Source organism: Hirundo rustica, chromosome 6 (assembly GCF_015227805.2).
Source record: "Hirundo rustica isolate bHirRus1 chromosome 6, bHirRus1.pri.v3, whole genome shotgun sequence".
In the NCBI taxonomy this organism is placed as follows: Eukaryota; Metazoa; Chordata; class Aves; order Passeriformes; family Hirundinidae; genus Hirundo; species Hirundo rustica.
The window spans coordinates 14,222,926-14,246,379 of record NC_053455.1 but is presented as its reverse complement, the minus strand read 5'-3'; the positions used below and the strand labels follow the sequence as shown (position 1 = coordinate 14,246,379).

General features: G+C 39.9%; 1 protein-coding gene across 2 annotated transcripts; it reads left to right on the top strand.

Moving 5' to 3' along the window:
* The first annotated feature begins 700 nt into the window (after positions 1-700).
* Positions 701-23,454, top strand: BDKRB2 (bradykinin receptor B2). Of its 2 annotated transcripts, none has more exons than XM_040068815.1 (2): positions 701-760; positions 20,479-23,454. In XM_040068815.1, exon 2 carries the CDS (start codon positions 20,481-20,483, stop codon positions 21,621-21,623), a length of 1,143 nt encoding a protein of 380 aa, XP_039924749.1. In that variant the 5' UTR covers positions 701-760; positions 20,479-20,480; the 3' UTR covers positions 21,624-23,454. The 2 variants fall into 2 exon arrangements, with proteins under 2 accessions (XP_039924749.1, XP_039924750.1); XM_040068816.1 differs by lacking the exon at positions 701-760 and adding an exon at positions 6,073-6,173.

The following is a 23,454-nucleotide window of genomic DNA, read 5'->3' as shown; positions in this document are numbered from 1 at the left end:
CTAATAAAGTCTAAAATTAGTTCTCTGTTAATTATCTGACATCTAGAATAAAAGTCAATGTATAAGTAAAAGGGTATGCTCTAGTGTTTGGTTATAATTCTGATTCACATAGAGATTGCATCCATAGCCTTGAAGAAATTGTAGACCAATTAAATCTTTAAGTGGTATTTGGGTTCTGTACTTGTTCTCAGCAGACCAGCTAGTCAGAGAGGAAGAACGATGTCTTCCAGAATACAAAGAGTATCCTTTTTCCCATGGGGAAAAAAAAGATATCTTAGACTGTAAAGGAGATTTTTGATCTTTTCTGTTTTAAAGATCCAAGTCCTCCAGAAAGATGGCTTGTTTATCTCTAACACCCGTAAATAAAAATGTGCTCATCATTACCCCAAATCAGGATAAGATCTGTGTGTTTGTGCGTGCATGCTCATGCACAATTCTGGAAGCTGCTATACAAACACATGACTGTTTTATACACATACTGGGAAACATCAGTATTTTAGCTGTGTTTGTGTTGCTTGCCACCCATATTAAAATATCAGTGGTCTCATACTGGATACAGTAGATAAACATTGTTTTTAAAATATGGTATGGGAGAAAATCCAGGAATATGATGTCATCAACAGAGCGATGAGTCTGCTGTGTTCAGGGAGGGGCAGTAAAACCAGAAGTTAGACTCATTCATACTAGAGAAGGAGCTGTTACCAGGGACGTGTTGCACTTCACTCATTTGTATCTGCTCAGTGGTTAATTTTCACTCAAGGTATGTTTTTTTCACTTCTCTTTCATATGAAAAGTTCTTACTATTTAAATTAAGTGTGGTTTGTTGTTTCTTGGAAACCACTTATTGAATTCTTAATATGTTTCTGGTTCAGTGACAAGAGAGCTGATATTATTTTTCCAGGAAAATGGAGGGGGAAAATATTTTTTGCTAATGTGATTTTGTAACGTGTTGGGTTTTGCAGAGCTATAATATTTACATTAAAAAATGCTTTATTTCAAAGTATTCAATGTATCAAAACCACAGGGTACTTCATCTGCCACAAATACTGTCCCGTGTACTGCAGGGTAAGGATTTCTCCTACCTAGATGACACTTCACGTCTGCAATCACACCATGGGCACCTTTTGTTATTTCACAAAAATAATCAGAAAAAATAAGCAGCTAGCTTTGGTTTGGGCTGGGAAATTACCTGCAAAATAGGAGGGAGAAACCAGAGTCTGTTCTTTTGTGTACATACTGATAATTTTTTCTCTGTTTATTATTTTGATTGTAAACTTTGTTGGGCAGGATGTGAAAGTGCGTGTGTGTGTACCTTACTCTGGTAATCTGTCACATCTGCACTGCTTGAATGGCAAAGGATAAACCTATGAAACTTATACTACAAAAAACAAAGGCTTTGGATGAAAATTAAGCTATATTATTAATTTTTTTTAAATCTGTATGCAAATAAAAAATTCAGTAGGACCTTGACTTTTACGGTGCTGATGAAAACAAAGAGCTTAGTAGTGTTATTGTAATTAGAATAACAACAACAAAAAAAAGGTTGAAATATATGCTATACTTTACTTTTAGTTATTCATTTTCCATTATCCAATATCCCAAGCAGCCTTCTTAGTGTAACAGCAAATAACCATAAAGCCAAAAGTGTTCAAATAGATAGCCATTTGAATTCTTATTTTAATATTTTGTATGTAATCTTAGAGATGCCATCTCCTAAGACTGAGATACACTTTTATCTTAAACAGCTGTACATATTTTCTTAGAAACTAGAAGACAGCTATCTAGGTAAAAGAAATCTCTATTTTCACATATGAGTCTCTAAAATTAGAGTATCAGCATATTGAGTAATATTGGTCATATGACTTTTATCTGGTCTCTGATAATGTGCAATCATTGAGAAAAATATTAAGAGAAGCACCTTAGCACTCCAGGTTCATTTATAGACCTCCAAATGTATTTGTCTTGTTTTCAGTGTGCATAGTGAAAACACAAACAGAAGGGATAAATACACCCAAGTTAATAAAGGCATTGAAACAGCAGATCAGAGACACCTCCAGAAAATCTTTGTCAGGTTTTTCATTGAGCTCCTGAGGACACGCAAGAACAAGATTAATTGAGTTACTCAGTGTTACCTGAACATTTTGTACCGACAATCTAACAAAAGAACCACCTTTCCTACTGAGTTAGAGCTTCCTGAAATAAGCATGTCATCCTTGCAAAGGAAAACAGCTTTAAAAACTCTTGTAGCCATTTAGTATATCAAGTATTATCTCAGACAGAAAACAAAACTAATTTGGGTGAATTTGGGGACGTTCATTGTGAAGATCCTAAAATTTATTGTTTAAGAATGGCCAGTGTTTGATAATCTGTTTTTCACTAAAAGAAGGGTGTAAAAATCTCTCAGGCCCTCAAATTCCACTGTTTTTAAAGTCACAATAGGAAAAAAAAATCACATTACAAATCATATTACTTATCAGAGAATAGATCTTTTTTTTCTAAACAAATTCCCTCTCAGTAACCAAGTCAGCTGCAGAAGTACACCTGAACCCATTAACAAGGTTAATCAATATAAAGTTAAAAAAAAAAAAACCAGTGAAAAGTGCCGTTTAGCTCGAATGTCCACTTTTCTTCAAAATTATTCACTAGCCTTGTTCTCTTGTCACTCATGGATTTTAAACCTCCCTCTCAGGTGCTCCATTCGGATGAGTTTCCCCCCTACCTTATCAAAAGGCTTATCTTCCTTCCTTCTTGCATTTAGCATACTTCATACATCAGATGGAAAGTTATGCCTCTGCCTGGCTGATGCACAGCTTTAAAGGAACAGGGAACTTTAAAGTGGAGACAAAAGCTGTCCTTTGTCAGCCCTTTCTGGGCTTCAGTAATGTGTAACTGCACATTAAGGGATCACACCCTAGAGCAGTCTTTGGGCTCTGACTCACAAACGGGTGGCAGGCACTTGGTTGGACGAGCTTCTCCCCTCGGCTGGGTGCCCTGAGCAGGGATAGAGGGAGGAGAGGGCATCCCAGGGCTGTGCCAGCCCCGAGGCTGGCAGGCTCAGCCTCAGGAGGAGAGCACAGAAGGCGAGCAGTGCTTTAATTGGGCCCCGCAGGTTGGCTTCGCACAGGGCAAGCTGCAACTGCTCGCGGTCACCACGGTGGTGACACCTTGATTACTTCAGAAGTAAAGCTCATGAACCGGCACTGAGGGACTCTGGTCATGGTCCAACACCCCACTTAGGAGTTAAATGTTGGAGAACAGGCAAAAATGGAATACAGATCAGAGAAACACAAAGTGTAAAGTTGCGTGCTGAAAGCACTTATCTTCGGTCTGACGATAGCAAGTCCAAAGCACGCAGACATTGTGACAAAGCTGCTGTATCAAATTCCACCAAAATACTTCAGGACTTTTGATATTCCCTGAAAGGGTGGATTTGACTTACTTTTGCTGCTGTGCTATATTTATGTCTCCTACATATTAACTCCTCGGCTTGATTCAGCAAGGTTGGGTTGGTTTGTGTGATCCCTACAAACAAATCCAGTCATCCAGGTTTGCAGATTCAGTAGCTTTACACACTAAGGTACGCCAGAATGGTGATAGTATTGCAAAGTCACAGTTCAAACTCTGGTTAATTTGCAAAGAATGGAGCTGTCAAAATACAGAAATCCATTTTTCCCGTTCATTTTATCTGAGACTACAGTTAAATGCCACCAAAATAAAAGTGAGTGATCTGTAGTAGAGGATCATGTCTTTTTAACATTAATAGGATTTATACACGCATGCCCAGAGGCAGAATTGGTCATACGTGCTTTTCCTCCTGCAGTGTTCCTGCCTTGGCAGAAGGGAATAAGCCCTTTGGGACCGCACCCCAGTGCGGAGGTGGTCTGTCCCTTAGCCGTGGCTGTAAGATTTCCTATCAGCTGTCTGACTGACTGGAGGGCTGCTGCTCTGAAGTGTCATGGGTTACAAAAGGACAGCAGGCCCCTCTACCTACACACATGGAGTGCAGCGATGTGGCACTTTCCTGATGTGAAGGATAAACTCCCTACAGGTAGAGGGCAGGCCAATAAACTGGAAGTGTTTTATCAGGTACCTTGAGCATTGTTACAAAAAGCAACTGTTAAGCCTTCATAATTCAGAGCTGGGAGGGACTTGATCCTTAAATATTTAAGTAGAGCAACAGAAATATTGCAATACATGTTGCTACTACAACACGTTTAGCTCAGCTCTCTGCACCTCTCACCTCATTCTGCAGCAGTCTTTCCCTGTAATGTCATATTCTACACTCTGTATTATATTTGGATTCTGTTTAGATTAAAAGCTCCTTGAGGCTCAGCCTGTCCCTGTGCTTGTGAGACTTTTGCACACTGATCATCCCCAAAGCCTCTGGCCTGTAGTGTAACACGCACAGTATGGGTGGTGTCTCCAGAGCTGTGCTAGACAGCAGCTAACAGCTCCCAAAGGAAACAAGCCAGATGGAGGCACAGAAGAAAGAGGTACAACTATACAGGCTAGATCCTTAGCTGGACTGAATGCTTGCAGTGCCCCCTAATTCAACATCACCAGAGTAATGACATTATAGAAGATAAGGTCTTATGAATATATCAGCAGAGATGAGTGACTTGCTCACTGGTAGCCTGCTTTACAAACATATCATTGACACATCCTCTTGTTCTGGCCTCAGCCTCCAGAAGGAAAGGTCTGTGAAGGGCTGATTCTCCTAGCTGTGAAATTAGAAGATTACAAAGAAATGCGTGCCATACCTGTTCCTTTACCTATCACAACAGATAACCTTGGCTCTGGGACACACGCTCCAAGTCAAATTCTAGCCTTTGTAACTGTTCAGCACTGAATTCAGCCAATGAATCTTACATCAGCCTACTGTCATCAGGTTGTTTATCATAACAGACTCATCTCTGTCTGATAACCTGAGCTCAAGAATGAATTTTTCTTTATTTATTTCTTCATTTCTTCAGATTAAGCCATCCAACACAAACCCACCTGACACTGTTTGTATTCCTGGGAGTCCTCCCACGTGCTCCTCATGCAGAATCCTGTTTCACCTGTTCAAGACCAGCTCGCAGAAGGCTGTTCACCTTGGCATCACCTAGAAAGGTTTCCTGTGCCTGGTCCCACTAGTACTGGGAGTGCACACAGGCCCCTTTCTCCCTGAGCAAACAGCAAAAGGGCAGGCAAAAGGTGTGAGGCACTGAAGGTGACCAGGAAGTATCTCCTTTGTGGAAATTCTCTCTCCTCTCTCTCTCTCTCCCCACACACAGACATAAATATATATACACAAACACATATTTAGAATTATTAGAATCTTGTCAGGGAAGTAAAATACATGTTCCTTTGCATAACCATGCAGCCCTGTCCTACCCATTGGTAGGGAACGATGGAACCACCATAACTTCCCTCCCAGATTTTTTACATTGTGCAAAGCAACCACCAAATATTTTCATCAGACTGTTCTGATGTGTGCATCTATTAGGATCAAAACACCAGTTGCATTTTTTAATTTATTTGCCTTTGCCTGGGCAAGGATCTTTTTTCTTCTCTTAGTTAATGCTAACATTTCCAAGTCATAAGGAACTATGGGACTATCCCTCATGGGCAGATAAATAAGCAAAAGCAGTTGTCTGCTTCCAAGCCTGTAATCTGTGTAGAGATTTAGGTAAAAAACAAATTCAAATAAGACAAAGAATTTGAAATGGCTGTTTCCCAGAACAAGGAAATCCGCTTAAAACTTAAGAGCTTTCTCCATACCTGTATTTTTTTCTTCTCCTCTGCAAGTTGCAAGTTCATTTTCAAGGTGATACTAGTGCAATCTGACTGAAGCAGTCATAATGAATCAGACATGAATGCAGTTCATGAATTGCTGGGATATTGGCCACAGAAGTTTTAATTTATAACATAAACATTTTTTTTAAAACCAGTGCATGGAGGCAGGTCACATAAGACAACTGTGTACCCTCACCTTCTGATTATATCTTTCCTCTGAGAAAATTTTCTTTTTTTTTTCTTTAGAATTGTCACTTTATAGCTCATAAATTCCAGCCAGCTGGATGAGCAAAAGGGACATTTCCCAGAAGAAGAAGGAAATAGAAGTAACGAAGTGGAGTCAGTTTTGTGTAGGTGTTTCCTGGAACACTTTGGGAACAGTCTTTTTTGGAAATGTAAGAAGACAGCAATTAATTTTCTTTTACAATAGATGTAGTCTACCAATTGGCATTTAAATCATACTACAGGTCATAACTGTGCAGTATGAGACATCTGGAGTTCTAGTCTTCTACTATTTGCATCATGTATTTCTATAGACAGGTTAAGTAGTTTCCACTGCACACTTGTCTCTGGTTTTAAAAAAAGGGTTCAGTGGAATATATTAATAAAGTTTGCCTTAGAATAAACATAATCTGGTCAAATAACTTTTAAAAATCAAAGAGAACTTTGACTTTAAATACAAGAATCAAACAATTTCAGATTTTGGACTATTTTGAAGCTGGATAAAATATGGATCCAAACTGTGTAAACTACATAAATTTTCTAACATTTTAAATTAAAATCCCAGATAAAGCTCCCCTAATCCTGGCATATACCTGATTTAGGCAGGAATCCTTATTCGTTGTTTGGTTCGGAACCCCTCTTGGGATATTAAACCCATCTTTTTCCCTTCTTTCTTTCCTTCCATTTCAACATTAACATTTCTCCTTCTTCATCCTTTCTTTCTTCCCAACAGCAGCACTTCTCCTCTGTTTCCTTTAGCAGCATAATGTTCCCTTCCAGAACTCACATCCACTCATTTCCCCTTCACTTGTTCCTGCCCTGACATCCTGCCATGAGCCTCTGCTGCCTGCTGCAGAAAACTGTCGTGCACAATTTTACACAGTGCTTTTTTTCCCTTCTACAGTGGTGGCAAAAGTGATTGTATGCAAGGTCGAGGGTGACAAGGCTAACTTAAATCAAAACATTTTTCAAAATTAACAAAGATGGTCAGAAGGCAACATTTCTGTTCCAGAGAAAAACTGGTGAAGGGTCTTGATATTTTTAATAAAAGCAAGAATGCAAACTACAGAACAAACGCACACATGGATGATAAATCTGCCTGGGAGTGGGGAGCACTGAAAAGGGATTTTGAAACAGGCACCTTCCTTCTCAAGCAAGTGCCTGAGGGATAAATTTTAGTGAATTGGGCTCTTGCAGTCTCTGGGTTTTTGGGGGTTTTTTGGAACTACTCCACTTTGTAAAGATCTTAAACTCTTAGTTGGCCAGAGAGAGCAAGAGTGGATCTGGGTCACTTGCTGAACTGTGAGCAGTCAGTACATTTTCTCCTTTTTTCAAGGTAAGAAATGACATCTTTAAAATATTTTCTGTTATATTGCCCCCATCTTTCGTGAAAAATCTTTCTTTTAAAATCAGTTTCTCCAGAAATTTTCTGGTTTGATAGTAATTTTAATAGGAAATGAAAATTCCCCTTCTCCAATACTTTATTAAGTATCTCCTACATAGCTGTAGTAATACATGAGTTTAAGGTACCAGAAAACATGATCCAGCAATTGCAGCAGAGCAGAGGGGCAGAACCCCCTCCCTCACCCTGCTGGCCACTCTGCTTTGGATGCAGCCTGGAACACAATTGGCTTTCTGGGCTGCAGCTGAACATTGCTGGCTCATGTCCAGCCTCTCATCCACCAGAACCCCAAGTCCTCCTTGGCAGGGCTGCTCTCTGTCCTGCAGCTGGTGTTGGTATCAGCAGTTGCCCCAGCCTAGGGGCAGCACCTTGCCCTTGGCTTGTTGAACCCCCTGAGATTTGTGCAGGCTCCGCTCTCAAGCATCCCTTCTCTCTGGGTGGAATTCCTTCCCTCTGGATGGCATCCCTTCGCTCCAGTGTGTCAGACACCTGCATCATACAGCTTGGGTCATTGGAGGACTTGCTGAGGGTGCCCTTGATCCCCCTGTCTGTGTCAATGACAAAGGCATTAGACTTTATCTTTTTGCTAGGTTTGGGTACAACAGCTCTTTGAAGGAGCTGTGGCATATACTAAGGGAATCTGTCTCTCTAACTGAATTGTTACCCTACATTTTTTTGTTGGGTCTGACATTCTGGAAAGAGCCGATAGGACATATCTTCTTTGTGAATACCAGTGCTCAGAACCTATATTTGAAAAGTGAAAAACAAACTGTCTGTACCAGGTTCCAGCAGGGCTCTGTCATCCTCTGTTGCTCACAAAGGGATAACAATAAATTAATACACAATTTAATTTCAACGCTGGCAAAGCATGAAAAGGCAAAATTAAAATTGCAATCCAAACACTGGCTGTTGTAAATCAGCATTGTAAATTATACTGCTTCTTGGCTGGAGAAGTGTCCTGAACCTTCTAGATCTCTCAGTGTTGAAAGTCATATCCATGTCTGTACAGTTCAATCACCAAATCCCTATCAGCATGCATTTGAACACTTAAGTTCTAATAGAGATAGGGTGCATTCCCACTAAAGAATTGTTGTCATTAGAGTTCCCCTGGGTTTTCAGTAGAAATATAGGCTCCATTTGGATTATATCTAATTTTTATCTGCTGTTACTATCAAGATAATTGCAATACAGTTTGAAGTTCATTATAGTGTGAATTACAGACCATTTCTAACAGGTACATTTGGTTTTGAGCTTCTCTCTACAATACATAGAGTATGGTGATTTCTATGTTATCTGAAAACTGACCTATTTCCCTTTGCAAATACTTAATGTACTGGCAAAGTGAGGAGAAGATACATGAAAATAATATGAAATTACTCTCCCAGCTGCTCAAGAAACAACAATGTACGAGGATGTGCTTGACCTAGGCAGGGCAAGACAAAATGGTTTTCTGAAGTTTATAATTTAAGAAGTGAAACACATTACAGACTAGGCTTGTCCTTGGGAAGGGAACTCACCAAGACTTGCACTGCCACACTCTGATTTTAGTTTTTAAAGTAATATGAAATTTAAAATAAACAAAAAAACCCTCAAATTCTTTAATAAAGACAACCTGTCATTTAGACAATGAGTATCATGTCACATTTGTATTGCCTTCCATGACAAAAAATCAACAATGCTGGGGACTATTCTCTGTCATGATCCACAAGAAAACCTAATCAGGAGGTTGAAATCTGAGTTTATCATTTAGTGTAGCTGTTGTCAGAAGTTCTCAATTAAACTAGGACCACCTTCAGAAACCCATGCATTAGAGGTGCTAACCTGAGCAACTTGGGTAAATATCATCTCCTCTGAATTTCACCTGTTCAAAATTAAAGCTGTACTTTCACCTAAGCATTATATAGTTATAGTTAGATACTTTCTAGCCTATTCTGTTGTCAGAGCCTGAAGTGCTGTTTGGAAACTGTGCCATTACTCAGTGAATCCGTGCATACATCCCTGTGGTGAAAGGCATTAAGAAAACAGAGGCATTACACATTAAAAACACATTATTACTTATTTACAGGGAGGACAGATTCTGCCTGTGATGCCTTCTGTGCTAAGGACTCCTCTGCTTGCACAGAGCCATCAGTACGTGGCTCAGCAATGGAAACAGCAGTAGTGACTGAAACATGTCCAGCTGCTGGCAGGGATGACTGTGTAGTTTCAAATGTGGTTTTCAGACATAATGTGACAGGTTAAAACATCTTTTATGCTTTTTCTAATTACAGCAGAGTAAAATCATCAGTTACCTACATGATAAGAAATGAGGAAAGCAGTAGCTGTCAAAGAAATTGTCATTAGACTTTGCGACAACAGCCAGTCAGCCACACATACTGTGAGCTTCTTTGGGAGCTCTTTGCTGTTGGAGACACTTGGTCTTTCCTCAAAGGCCACATCTATGAAAGACAGTGGTGAAAATGTGCAGGAAATGCTGTGTTATTGCAAATACATGAAAACAATGTAAATATTATAGTGACTGGAGGCATTCGAGATGGCAAATCTCTTCTATTTTTCCTAAATGGCTGCCAAAAAGTCCTCAAGGTGCTAGAAGTAAAGTGCTTTCAGGGCACAGAGCCAGTTCACATGAAAGGAAAATCTCTCCACTAAATATTTAATGCTCAGAGGGACCAATACTGACAAATATTACTAGGCCATTAGACCTTCACATTTTACATAGTCATGAGAACCTAATGCTGTTACCCAGGGAAAAGAGAAGCATTTCAATTGTTAAGAGAAAGGTGTGGCTAAACTGAGCTGAAGAGGTCTGGTGGGAGTAACACATCAAAGAACAAAGCTTTAGAAGACATCCACGTGCACATCAGTGAGGGAGCCTTGAGTAGAGGCTTGTGCCCTGCTGGACAGCTCTTCTGTGCCTCCACTAGATCAAGGCGAATAAAAGAGCATGACTAACTAATATTCTTGGGGAATTGATATGCTTCAGGACTTAGAGTCTTTTCCTCTTACCATTCCACCTCTGAGACTTTACTAATATCATTCACTTCTCTCTGCAGGATATTCCTATTGCTCTGTATAATGAAGATATCAAGCAGTTTATGTCACTGGCATGGTTCATCAGTGCTCTCCTTCTTTCATACTAAGATCGAGCCTGTAACTAAACTAGATGACCCCAAGACCAGTTTTGAGAACCCACACTAGGAACGGCTCAGCTCGGCTCCTCCAGCCCCTGTCCCAAAAGCTGTCATCAGCCAGGTGAAAATTCACCTTTTTCTTTTCCAGCTGAGCTGGTTTTGGCCTGGTTCTTGCAATAGCTTTGAGCTGTCTGGGTTTCAGGAAAGGCTGTTTTCTAAAGCAGGAAATTCTTGCTTTAAAAAAGGAATATAATCTAAGGGCACAAGCTACTCTTGATACAATCACTAGCATTTCATTTCTTTATCAATGGATACCTTAGCTATTCACTGGGCTCAGGGTATTGTCTGCAATTTAAGAGACACATTGTACTGTTTGATGCCATCAGACCTGACATTTCACATGGTATCAGGTTCCTGTAATGCATATTAAATTGGTCTCACAATGCTAGTGTGTTAAGCACTTAATTTTGTAGTGGTGATGGGGTACATCAATCCCTTGTCTACAGCAGAGAATTCTTGTGGTGCCTGCAGAGCTCGGCAGAGCAGATACAGCCACCTTTGACATTCTTCCAGCTCGGTAAAGCTACATGCCATATTATAAAACTCAGGATGATTATAGCCTCTTACTTGTCTTTGTACTTCAGTTAATTTGTGCAATTTGTGCTGTGATCATTCAGCTCTGTAGTCGGACACCATGAGTGCAGAAGTGTTAAGGGACATGCAGGATTTCTGCCCCAGGACAAGATAGGGCTTCCCAGCAGTCACTGACACCCAACAGGGAGCCCTGTGAGGTTCAACCAGGGGAGCTCAGCACTGGCTGAGCTCTGCACAACGAGCACTCATGGTTAACCTTACCTGTTCTCACATGGGAAATGCCAAAAGAAACAAATTAAATATCCTGCCAGCCTTGCAGAGTGAGCTCATGGTCAGTTTTCTCCTCTTTGAATATTTTCCTTCTTAGTTGTCAAAACATTTTGTGCAAACACACTACAATACATACAGAAAAAAAGTGTAGATCCAGCTGCATAAGATTTATGTGCTTTGCTGTTACTGTCAGAAAGTTATCATCTTGGTTCAGGGTCACCAGCCATGGAGCAGAGTAGCATTAAGTTTAAGGGAGCGGGAGCTGGGCTGGTCCAAGAAAACCAAAATCCTGAAGAATTAAAGAGAAGAGCAGAAAGTATTCACAAGGAGAGGGAGAAGGAGTTGTGAGATTGACCTCGTAAACCTCAAAACTGATGATATTTCCAAAGATGGAAGATTCAGATTCAGTATTTATTTAAGTATTTATACTAACTGGAGATAGCTTCATAAAGATAAGTACTCTCAATCAACATTATTTAATAAGCTTGTGGCCGCTTGGTATATAGGCATGTGAACCACCCAATTTCCAAGTTAAACAGAATAGATGTTTGGAAATAGATCTTTCATCTGCCCAATGACTACAAAGAGAGGAACAAACTGGCTTATATTTATTTAATACTTAGATTTAAGACCTTCATATACTTAATTTCTTCATAGACACATACTGTCTTCAGAAAGCTGGAGATGGGGGAAAAAATAACTGTACATCAGAACAGCCTAAACTTTCTAAGCTGTTTGAACAGCAGAAATTGAAGCATGTACTGGGAGGATGTGAAAGACGGTGATACTTGTTTTCAGAGAAGTTAGGTTTGGAATTAAGCTTCTTTCTCTGCTCAGAAACTACAATTACAAGGGTGGCTGAAAAGTACAGGTAGTTCTACTTCAGGGTAGTTCTACTGTATTTACTAATCCAACATGTACAAAAGGGATGGGAAAAGCTGCACAGCATTAACATAATAGAAATCTTATGGAAAACTAAATGCTAAGCCACACATTCACATCTAAATTTAACTCAGGGAACTGCTGCTATGAGCACATCAGCATGCACATGTCTTGTATGTATCATATTTTCAGTTCTTGATGGCCCCACAGTTGCAGACCTCCTTTATTTTATTGATAAACACTCTCTAATATTAGCAGAGGGTTTATTGTTTATCCTCCTATTTCATTCCTTCATCCAAGCTATGCCTTGTTATGTTATGTTTCATAACAACTCTAGAGAAGGGTTCAATGGATTTGGCATTTCCTATTACTTATTTGCCTATACCCTTCCCTTTTTAATTTAATGATGCTTTGACGTTGCCTTTCTCTGCAAAAGAAATGTCCTCACTCATGGTATCACCAACAGCAATGTCTTCCTGGGATATTTTCTACAGGCCAGGATCTGTGACAGCTTTCCATACAAGAGGAGTTACAAAGCTCCAAAGAACAGCTCAGTGAGTTAACACAAGCAACAAAACTGCAACTAAACCTTTACGGCAAGAGTGCTCCATCTAGCCCTTGTGCTCACCACTGACTGGATGTGCCCATGTAGCCTCATAACAGCCGGCCTGAGAAATTTTCACAGGAGATACTGAATCCACCCATTTTTATAAAGTAATCTTAGTAAAATTACTGCTTACTTATTACAATAACATGTGGCATTTATAAATATTACAATGTGAATGATATGTGATCCAAGCTGCCCATGGCAGGGGTGTTGGAATTGGATGATCTTTAAAGTCCCTTACAACACAAGATGTTCTATGATTCTATGATTTTGTTGTTGTTGTTGTTGGCCTTAATTCAACTGGATTTTTCATTCAAGAAGTGCAAATTAAAGAATTTAGGATACTGTGTTTTGGAAGGTCTGTAGGCCAACCTCTTGCTCAAAGCTGGATCAGCTACAAAATTAAACTATGCTACTCCGGGTGTTTCCAGCTGGGTCATTGAAACTTCTGAGGATTACAAGGTTGAAATTTAATGATTTAGTGTCTGAAGAAACTTGCAGATTCTGTGTTTTGACCTGAAACAGCCTCTAATGTTGAAGTACTATTTCTCACTTCAGATTAAATAGAATCCTTGTACTAAATCTGCTCTTTCAGAATGAGAGCAAAATCCAGCTTTGGTGACATTTGCAATATTTTGGAGGTCATTTAATAGAGAAGTTTCTAAAATATTGATGGCAGCAAGTCAGAGGTCAAAGATGGACTGACTCAAACATCATCACCAAATCTGAACTAAATCAAAACTTTATAGAGATGAGATCTTTCCCTTATACAAAGGTCCTGTGATCAGGACAGTACTTCTCTCTGAACCATTATTTTTGTCAGTCATCACAGTTTCACAGTTACTGACTGGGTTGTATAAAGAGCATTGAAAAAAAGCATACCAGGTTTCTAAAGCTAAAAAGCATAGGATTTTTTTTTTCCCCCTTAGGAAATTGCAACCCTGGAGAATTTAAAGTAAGTATATTCAAGATTTCCAATTAGAAAAAATTATGTTATGCAAAGTACTTTGCATAAAAGTTATATATAAGAAATATATTATGCATTGCACTTGATTAGACTTCTGCTCTCTCCACATCTTTCTCTAGCTGGAGTTGAGTGGCTTCATCTCCTACACAGGGAGAAAAATTAGTAGCCTCTTCTCACCTCAGTTTCATTGTTTTTGAAATAACTACTTTAACAGAACAACTTTTCCCCCCCATTTTTCCTAACAGAGTTGATGTAGATACCTTTAATAGTAACTGCAGAGCAATAGTTTCTTTCCATGGTGTGCTTCAAGCTTACACAACAATATCTAAAAATTACACTTTGAGAGGTAGCTCCTCTGTATATTTTCTTTACCGCCTTAATTTTCTGGCAAACTATGCAGCTGATTTGTGTTAAAAAGAATGAATTCTTTTACAAGGATGTTTTTGTCCCAGGCAAGTTCCTCTTTCAACATGAAGCCTCATGAACTTCCAGGGCAGCCATAAGGTAAAAGGGACAGTGAAGAGTGAATGACAGGAAAGCAAGAAACCTTTAAATTAACACTGTCACAGAAAGTGTCCACTGATCGACAACCTCAAATGTAGTGAAGCCCATTAGAAATTCATTATACGAAGATTGGAAATTAAAAATTAATGTTGTGGGATCTGTAAAAGAAGTGCATTTTAGGAATGCTTCCCACACTTCCTCTTCCTCTCCGAAATAACTACTACTTCCACAGTAACACAGAATTAAAAGAACATTCAGAGAATGTTTCAGAACATGTTTCAGAGATGCCACAAGAGTGATATAATTTCACCTTCCAATATTCATCCAGCTAAAGATACAAACCCAACCCATTCTGAAGCCAAAGAGCTGGGTGTGAGCCCAGTCCCACTGGGCTTGGATTAGGTAGAAAGAAGAGTCTCTGTGAACTGGGGTTAGATGACAAAGGTGATTTTTCTTCAGGAGTAAAGGTTGCAAGAAGACCAGGTTGAAATAGAAGCTTTGAAAATAAACCTTATGGCAAAGGTATAGAATTGATAAGCAGGATGGGTTGCCTGTATTTTTGTTGATACTAAATTCAGAATGTAAGCTCAATCTTCCAGCACACCTTTGGCTTCTTGCTGAGCAATGCTTCTGCTTATGCCATCCCATCACACGTGCTTCAGGCCTGCTAGACCTGTCGGTATGGCTGAAGGAGAAATTATGCATTGAGATTGTTTTGTTGTAATCTATTGCTAAACAAAAATACACCTTTTCCTCACAAATAGACATTGTCCTGGAACCAAATCCTCCAAAGCTGTTAAAATTAAACTTCTCTCTCCTTGGCCAGCAAGTACTTGTCTGATGGTCCCAAATGAGGCAGTTTAGGGGACATCACTACAGCCTCCTAACAATTTGCTGAGTCTATCAACTTTACACTCCAAACTCCTGAGGGCAGCAATGGTACTTGCATGGAGTCAGCAGGACTTCTAGGCTTCCTTGCACAGACCACACTGCAGAAAACCTCTCTTACCTACAGCAGCTTTTAAACTCCTGCTGTTTTCCATTTCAGTCACAGCAGATCTGTCAGGCAAATACCCTTTCTCCTCTCATGGCTCTGGCAGCTCCTGCGTTACATTTACTGTAGCTTTTATGTAAGTGTGAAGATGCAAGGCTGCCTGGCAAACAGGCACCACCAGGGGACACTTGGCTGCCTGAGCTGGTCTCAGAGATGTTCAGGAGGACAAACTTACACAAAAAATACAAAGCGTCAAAGCAGGCAGGGCTCTGCACAGAAACAGAGAGTCACAGGAGAGTGTGGGGCATCCCTTGATAGTTCTTCCTGCAGCTAACATTTTCTAAAGTATCACCATGCAGAAGTCAACCAGTGCCTCTCAGTTTGCAACTAGTCATTCAAACCCATATTCTTGCTCCCAGACTTTCCTCTCCTCTGTGCCACTGACCCCAGCTGTACATGGAGCTGTATGTGTGTATGGCAAGCCAGCTGTATGAATCTGAAAACACTTTTGGCCACTGACAGCACTTAAAGCAAAGCAGTTTATTGTAAAATTCAGATAAGGATGCTACAGTCTGGGTATCATACCAATCCTTCACATGGCCTTGCTAAGAAATCCCTGAAATAAATGGAAAATAAGGCTGCTTTCTAGGCAACTTTTATCATGGATGATTATCCATCAAAGATATTCCTCATTTGGAAAAGACTAATAGGGCCTTGAGCCCACTCTGTCCTTTGTCCTTGCAAATTAGACTGTGTAGAAAAACATCAGGACTGTGTACCTATGCTTTTAATATTCTCTCTTTTGCTCCAGCAAACAACATTATAGCAGTTAACATCATAACAGCATTTATGTGTTTTAGGCTCCACCTCTTGTCTCTGAGGACTAAATTAGCAAGTTTAATATTATGACAATCTCAGAATATACTAATTACAAATTGCACACCTTGTTCCTGCAAAACATGTAATCAGCAAAGTCACAACAGCTGTAAAATATACATTACAAAATCTCTCTCTTACTCCCACAGAGTAGATTACTGCAGGTAACATTGAGATAACCTGAACTCTTATTACACATTTCAGAGCTTGTCCTTGTGTAATACACAACTAAGACCATCATGCGACATTTAGTTATCCACCGAATGAAAATGTTTAGCATTGTACAAAGAAAGATTAACTCCAGCGGCAATACTAATAGAGTCATGGCTTCTGTAGCTGTAGGGCTTCGTCCAGACCCGAAAGAGATGGTGAAAAACATTCACCTGAAGCAGCATATCCCATCTGGGGAGTAAAACTGTGCCAGAGCTTGCATTAACCCAGTAGCAACATTAACTCAGCTCTGACCTTTTTCCCCCCTATCCTGCCATTCCTTAGCTCATAACTCTTGATCCTTAGAGGACTTTTTGTTCCAATTCAACACATTCCCCTCCTTTTCTTTTAAGAGCTTTCATAGGCCCCAGCATGTATTGCTGTGCATGGAGATTTTCCCTCCACATTCTAGAATTAACCACTCTGCTGGAGTCTAGGTGTCATCCTTGGCTTGCTGATTAACTCATGCCTGTCTCCTGGTGTGCTCCCTCCAGTGCCTTGTGTGTGGGTCAGCCCTTGAACATCATGACATCTCATGAGTTTGGCAGGAGACACCAAGGTGACTGCCCAGTCCTCTGAGTTTCAGGCTATGTCACTGGTGACCACCATGTTTTTGGAGTCTTTCTCCACCTGCCTGTAATGACAATATAACAGCTGATTAATCCCTTCTACCCAGTCCCTCTGCAAGGTCTCCTTGTTTGCAGCATTGGCAGGATCTTGTCAACACCCAAAGGATCCCCCACGAGTGACCCCAAAGCCTTCCTGCCCTGGTGAGAGCAGTGTCTGCAAGAGGCACAGGGCTGGTTGCCACCAGCACTGTCCAGGCCATGACTGTCTCCCACACAGGGCGCTGAAGCGTAGAATAAGGACTTTACAATTAGAAATTGTAAAGCAGGTATGTTTTATTTCCAGCTGGGACACACAGGGGAATATCTCCTCCAAACTGTGTGTACTTGGTCACGACAAGGTCCAGGTTTAAATACACACTGATCCCACAGACCCACACCTCCCCACCTGTCCATTCCCCACCTTCTCTCACTTTGTATACTAATGAGCTGTCACGCCTCATGATGGTCCTGAGTTGGGGTCTTGGGAGGAAGGCCGACGTCTTCTTCAGGTTGATCTTCACTTCTGGGCAGGCGCAGCGGGGGTTTGGCTATTTTTCAGGTCACTTTGCTCTTGCCAAAAATTAAGAGCTTGATTTTGCTGGATTCAAGCCACAAAGTTCCGCTTTATCAATTCTTAACAAATACCTAGGTCCCGCTTTGCCGAGTTTCAACGTTATACATCTTACTTATATGACTTCTACTTAGTAACTACCTAACAACCAAGCTTATTAGCTAATCTTCTACGTGTTCTCAGTACAGGCTGTTTCTCTACTTCTACAAAATCACCAAAAGCTGCTTCTAAAATCCTGTATTTTTATATTTATAAACATCCTCCATATCAGGCCCCCTGAAACACCCTCCACCAATACCTTGTAATTTCTTCCCAATGCTATTAAAAAAATACTCCAGAACAACATGAGATAATGACGGACGATGGTTTTGTAGACTGTCAGAAAGATGGTAACTCACAACAGGACGTGAACTCCATCAGGTTCATATTCAACCCTCAGAGGGGTCCCTCAGAATCACTAGTGATAGATTACTTCAGATGGGCAGTATTTCAATCAAGAAATTGATTGAAATGCCACATAATATCTTATTGAAAGTCCCTGCTGAGATATTAGGCTTGTCTTGCATCTCTTTGACAGGAGGCATTTTTGGAGAATGTGTGAAAGAGTCACGTTTGTTTTCACCAATATATAACAAGAAAACAGCAAGTCACTGTCTTCTCTAAGCTGTGGCTTTGTCAACCATAATTTATTCAGCAATCACGTACTTTAAATGAGTCTCCTCTGCGATATAGAATAGCATTAAGCACATCATTCCAACCCTAAACATCAGGGTTTGTAAATTGATAATTAGCACATTTTACCTTGTTCACTTCCCCATTTCTAGCAATGCATTACGGAAGGACTTGAGCTAATGACCAGGAAGGCAGGTTGCCAGAAACCCCAGACTTGGTGACATCCTAACTAGTCTCTGTACATTGTTCCTGGACCACAGTAATGAGACATCACTAATTTATTTTAAAATATTCTTGGTCTTTCCCTTCTAAAACCAAAATCTGAAAGAGATTAAGTGCAGAGAAAATACAGATAAATCAATATGCAGTTTTGGAGCTGATATTTGCTGTAAATTAACTTCTGTAAATTAATGTAATGAGGGAAAATCACAGAAAAAGCCAAGTGGCCTCTATGACCCTCTCTGAATTACTAATGCTCATCTTATTAAATATGTGCATACATCCAACCTCAAAGTGTAAAATAATGCACTTACAATTTTTTTTTTTTTTTCCCCTGCTGGTTCACAGCTTCCTACCAGCAGAAGAAACAGTTTCTGATAATTGCATCAGGCAACAGAACTTCTCCATTCTCAGATGACCTCTTGTTGGCCATCCATTAGTGTTTCTCTTCCTATGTGTTTTGGCAGTGAAGAGTGCCAGCACAGAAAGAAAGGGAGACTTGAAACTGCTGTTTGTAATTCACTAGTGGCAGCTCTCACATCCACACAAGCTGGGCTTTGAGATGTTTAAGTGTTACAGTGTTTTATTAACACAAAGTACACAAAATATAACTATCATTTTTCATCAATTCTGCAAAAAATAGTCAAATTTCTGTATGCATATTAACCACTGACAAGTGAGAACCCTCATCCTTTCAGGAGTTTCAAGTGTGTCCCTTTTCACAGCCAAGTTACCAATTGGATAGGACAAATGTTTTAATTAAAAATGTATTTGAAAATCTTCCAATCAAATTATAATATAAACAGTGGTTATTATAAAGACCTGAAAAAACAAGAACAGTATTTCCATCACTCAGTCCAGATATATATATATTTACAGATCTAGGAAGCCAATCTTGCATTTGAATAATATCTCGGCATTCATTATCCAAGAACACAACAGCAAGAAAACACAGTTAACATTTTATCAGTAGTGAATAATGCTGCACATTCAACTTCTGCTTGGTTCTAGTAACATTTAAGTACACATCTGACATTTCTGCCCATAAATAGCTCCCTGTACAATCCCAGGCTGTTCTGATCTGTAGAATGTTTACAGTATTCTGGTTTTCAGACTATGCTCTGGCTCCCAAGCTGGCTGTCTGCAGACAGGTCCTGGCTTATAGGATGGCCGCTGTCTCTACCAAATTGTCAACCCACCCACTGTGCACCTCTTAAAACGGAGCTCCCTCATGAAAGTTGTACCATTTATCTCTTCTGTGACATGGCTGCAGAAAGAGGCCGTAACACAGAGACAGAAACACACAGACAATTTCAGTGAGAAGCTGAGAAAGGCATACTGCTGGCAAACATTGATCCCTCAGTGTTCTCAATGCAAACTAGAGTGGCAAACTAAATGTCTGTTAGCTGTAGAGTCATAAGATTTGTGAAAATATATGGTGTTCTCTGGGGAGGAGGCCACCACCGAATTCCACTCAATTCTTGCTCTACAGGGGAGGGTGTAAAATGTTGCAGGATGCGACACAGAACTAGCAGCTTTTACCATGAGCAGCCTGAGACACAAGGTACACCTGTCCTTTAGGAGACCATGGCTAATGAAATAAAAAGATAAGAAGACTAATGATGAACATCCTCAGAGAATTAACAAATACTTGCTGCAGCTTAGTTCTAGTGAGTAAAGGCTTCTAAATATCCTCTTCATTTAACTTGTTCATAACAATATCTGTTGTTGCTACATCCCCTCTGTTTTACTTGCCTAAAATTGGTCCAGGCAGTCCATAGCAATGCAGTCTGTGAAACATTCCACAGACACATCCAGTGTCTATGAGAAACAACCCAAGGAAATGTAAGCCTGTTTAAAAGCTGTACTTCTAGGACATTAGGAAAAGCAAAAGACAGTTTTTCCTATTGCGTCTTTTACAGCAATAAGCTAGATGTAGCAATCTCATGTCACCTATTTTTCTCTTCACAGAAATGGTTTCCATCACAACTGAAAATGTTACACAGCTGTACAACATGACCACCCAGGAGCTCACAGTCAGTCTAGAAAATTCCCACAATAATTCAGGAATGCATCAGATAGATCAATACGAATGTGTTAGTAAAGAGGTATGGAACTGGCTACAGGATTTTCAGCCTGGATTTCTCTGGTTTATATTTATCCTGGGATCAATAGAAAATTCCTTTGTGCTCACTGTTCTGTGTTTCCACAAGAGTAGATGCACAGTGGCTGAAATTTACCTAGCAAACATGGCATTTGCTGACCTAATGTTGGTCTGTATTTTACCTTTCTGGGCCATTAATATTTCTAATAATTATCATTGGCCTTTTGGCCTGTTTCTTTGCAAAGCCATCAACATTATGAGTTACATGAACTTATATTCTAGCATTTATTTCCTGACACTAGTGAGCATTGACCGCTACCTGGCCTTGGTGAAAACCATGTCTCTTGGACGGATGAGACGAACTGTCTGTGCCAAATGGAATTGTTTTGTAATTTGGACATGTGCATTGCTCATGTGTTCACCTACAATGGTGTTTCGAAATCTGAGTTATTTTGAACAGCTCAACATCACAGCCTGTGTTCTTCTTTACCCAGCCAGTTACTGGGAGCCCACAAACAACTGCTTGCTGAATATTGTGGGGTTTCTGATCCCATTCTGTGTAATTACCTATTGCACTGTACAAATCATCAAAGCTTTACGAAGCAGTGAGCTACGGCAAATGAAGGTACTCCACACAGAGAGAAGAGCCACAATGTTGGTCCTTGCTGTGCTCCTGCTGTTCATCATTTGCTGGCTTCCGTTCCAGATCAGCACATTGATTGACACAATCCGTTACTTCTCACCCTCTGTCAAATGCCTGGAGGACATCAATGACCTACTGACCCAGATAGCCACATACTGCTCCTTCAGCAACAGCTGCCTGAACCCAGTCTTGTATGTGATTGTTGGGAAAAACTTCCAGAAGAAGGCTGCGGAATTCTACAAGGACTTGTTCACAAAGAGGTGCAGAAATTTACAGTCTGTGCAGATGGAAAATTCCCTGGACACTTTAAGAACTTCCATTTCAAGTGAATACTCAAGGAAAAAGTCTGTTTTGTCATTACCCCAATAGCATAATTTTAGGAAATCCTTAAGGGAGGAAAGCCTTCTAACATATCAGTCTCTGCTCATATCCATATGCTACAGGTCCACGGAGTAGACATGTGGTAGTGTTCATTACGTGAGGGAAAACAATGGTGTGATCTTAATGGCGATTCCATAAAGAGACCTGCTTCTGATGTTATTGGACGTTTTTTGTGATTGAATCTTATTTTACAGCTTACTTACATTTTCATGGCTGAATGATACTTGGCGCATGAATCATTTGGAATGTTTTTCTGAGTTGTACATACAATTCTCTGAACAGAGCCCCAGTACAGAAGCTATTATCAGGATTGTGCAGCTACATATGGTACCCATAATAGTGTGTTAGATAAGATTTTTTTTGTTGTTTGGAAGGTGCTTGTATTTGAGTAAGTTTTGTTAAGTGAGTCCAGTAGGATGCATTTTTAAATGTGTCCATCTTTTGAGCTTTTAATTTCTCTTTTCAGTTATCCAAAACTATCTGATTTTTTCATTGACAAGCAGTGCCTTTTTGCAACTGCTCTGCTTCATTACAGATTTACATGAGCAAGTACATATGAAAAGTAGCTGAAAAAAGGTAAAGCAGTAGGGGAAGGGAACTTGCACCCACCTGCATGAAGTTTGCTGAGTTTTCTTTGTGGAAGATTCTTTATCCCTTCCACCTTGAAGTGAAAGCATTCACTTACTCCTTTTGAGTGAGTGAATGCTACTTATATTTATGCTTACACTTCAGCTCAGAGACTCAGGATTTTAGTATTCACAAGGCATAATTATTGCTAGTCAATGGATATAAGAGCTCAGCACACCTGTTATAACCTCACAAACAGAAGAAACTGACAATATGAAGGAGAGCATCACCCAACTACATTAGAAATCTAACTGAAGATAACAGGGGTCTTGAAAGCTCTGAGTATTCAAGAATGGCCCTTTCAGATTCTAGTAATACCAACATTTTATTTGTAAAGTTAATCTGTGAGATATTAATACAAGATAGCTTTTCCCCAATTGGACTGTATTTTTGAGCTAAATTGATTATACACATAAAAAAACTCATAGTGTACTGCACTGTCCATATGCACTTAAACCTCTTGGAGCCTTGATCAAAACCAAGTGGAAGATGATCTAAGACATGCTGAAACGAATAGTCTCAGTTCTTTTCAAAGCAGTTAGGGTCGCAGCTTTTATAGTTACCAAAGGAAATGGAGTTTGGTGGCATGAGTAATCTCTGCTGGCAACTACATGGTTTTTATCTGTCAGAGCTTGAATGGAGTGATAAAGTTCATTTAAGATGGGAAATTTTTATTAAACCTTCAAATAACTAAACCACGAAATACAAGTGTGCAGATGGGATTTAAAGATAATGGGATTTAGATCACTGTATATGATTTATAGGCAATTTCCAAGTTTTTCTTTGATTATCCAGTATAATCCTATGTCATAAATACTTCTATTGCTCATCCTTTTTATTGTCTGAAGCAACAGGGACAACTATGACAAAACACAGGTATTGGAATTGTCTGCCCAGGGAAGTGGTGGAGTCACTATCCCTGGATGTGTTTAAAGAAAGATTGGATGTGGCACTAGGTGCCATGGTTTAGTTGAAGTGTTAGGGCTGGATTGGATTTGATGGTCTTGAAGGTGTCTTCCATCCTAGAGATTCTGTGTGATTCTGTGAACACTGAAGAACTTTCTGTTATATCCAGTGTTATCATCCTCTCTCATGCATGAGCATGCTGTTCATGCAACACTTACACTAAAGGAACGCAATACAGAGGTTATTGAGGTAACAGAAGTTATTTCTGAGTATTTGGTACTGAGAA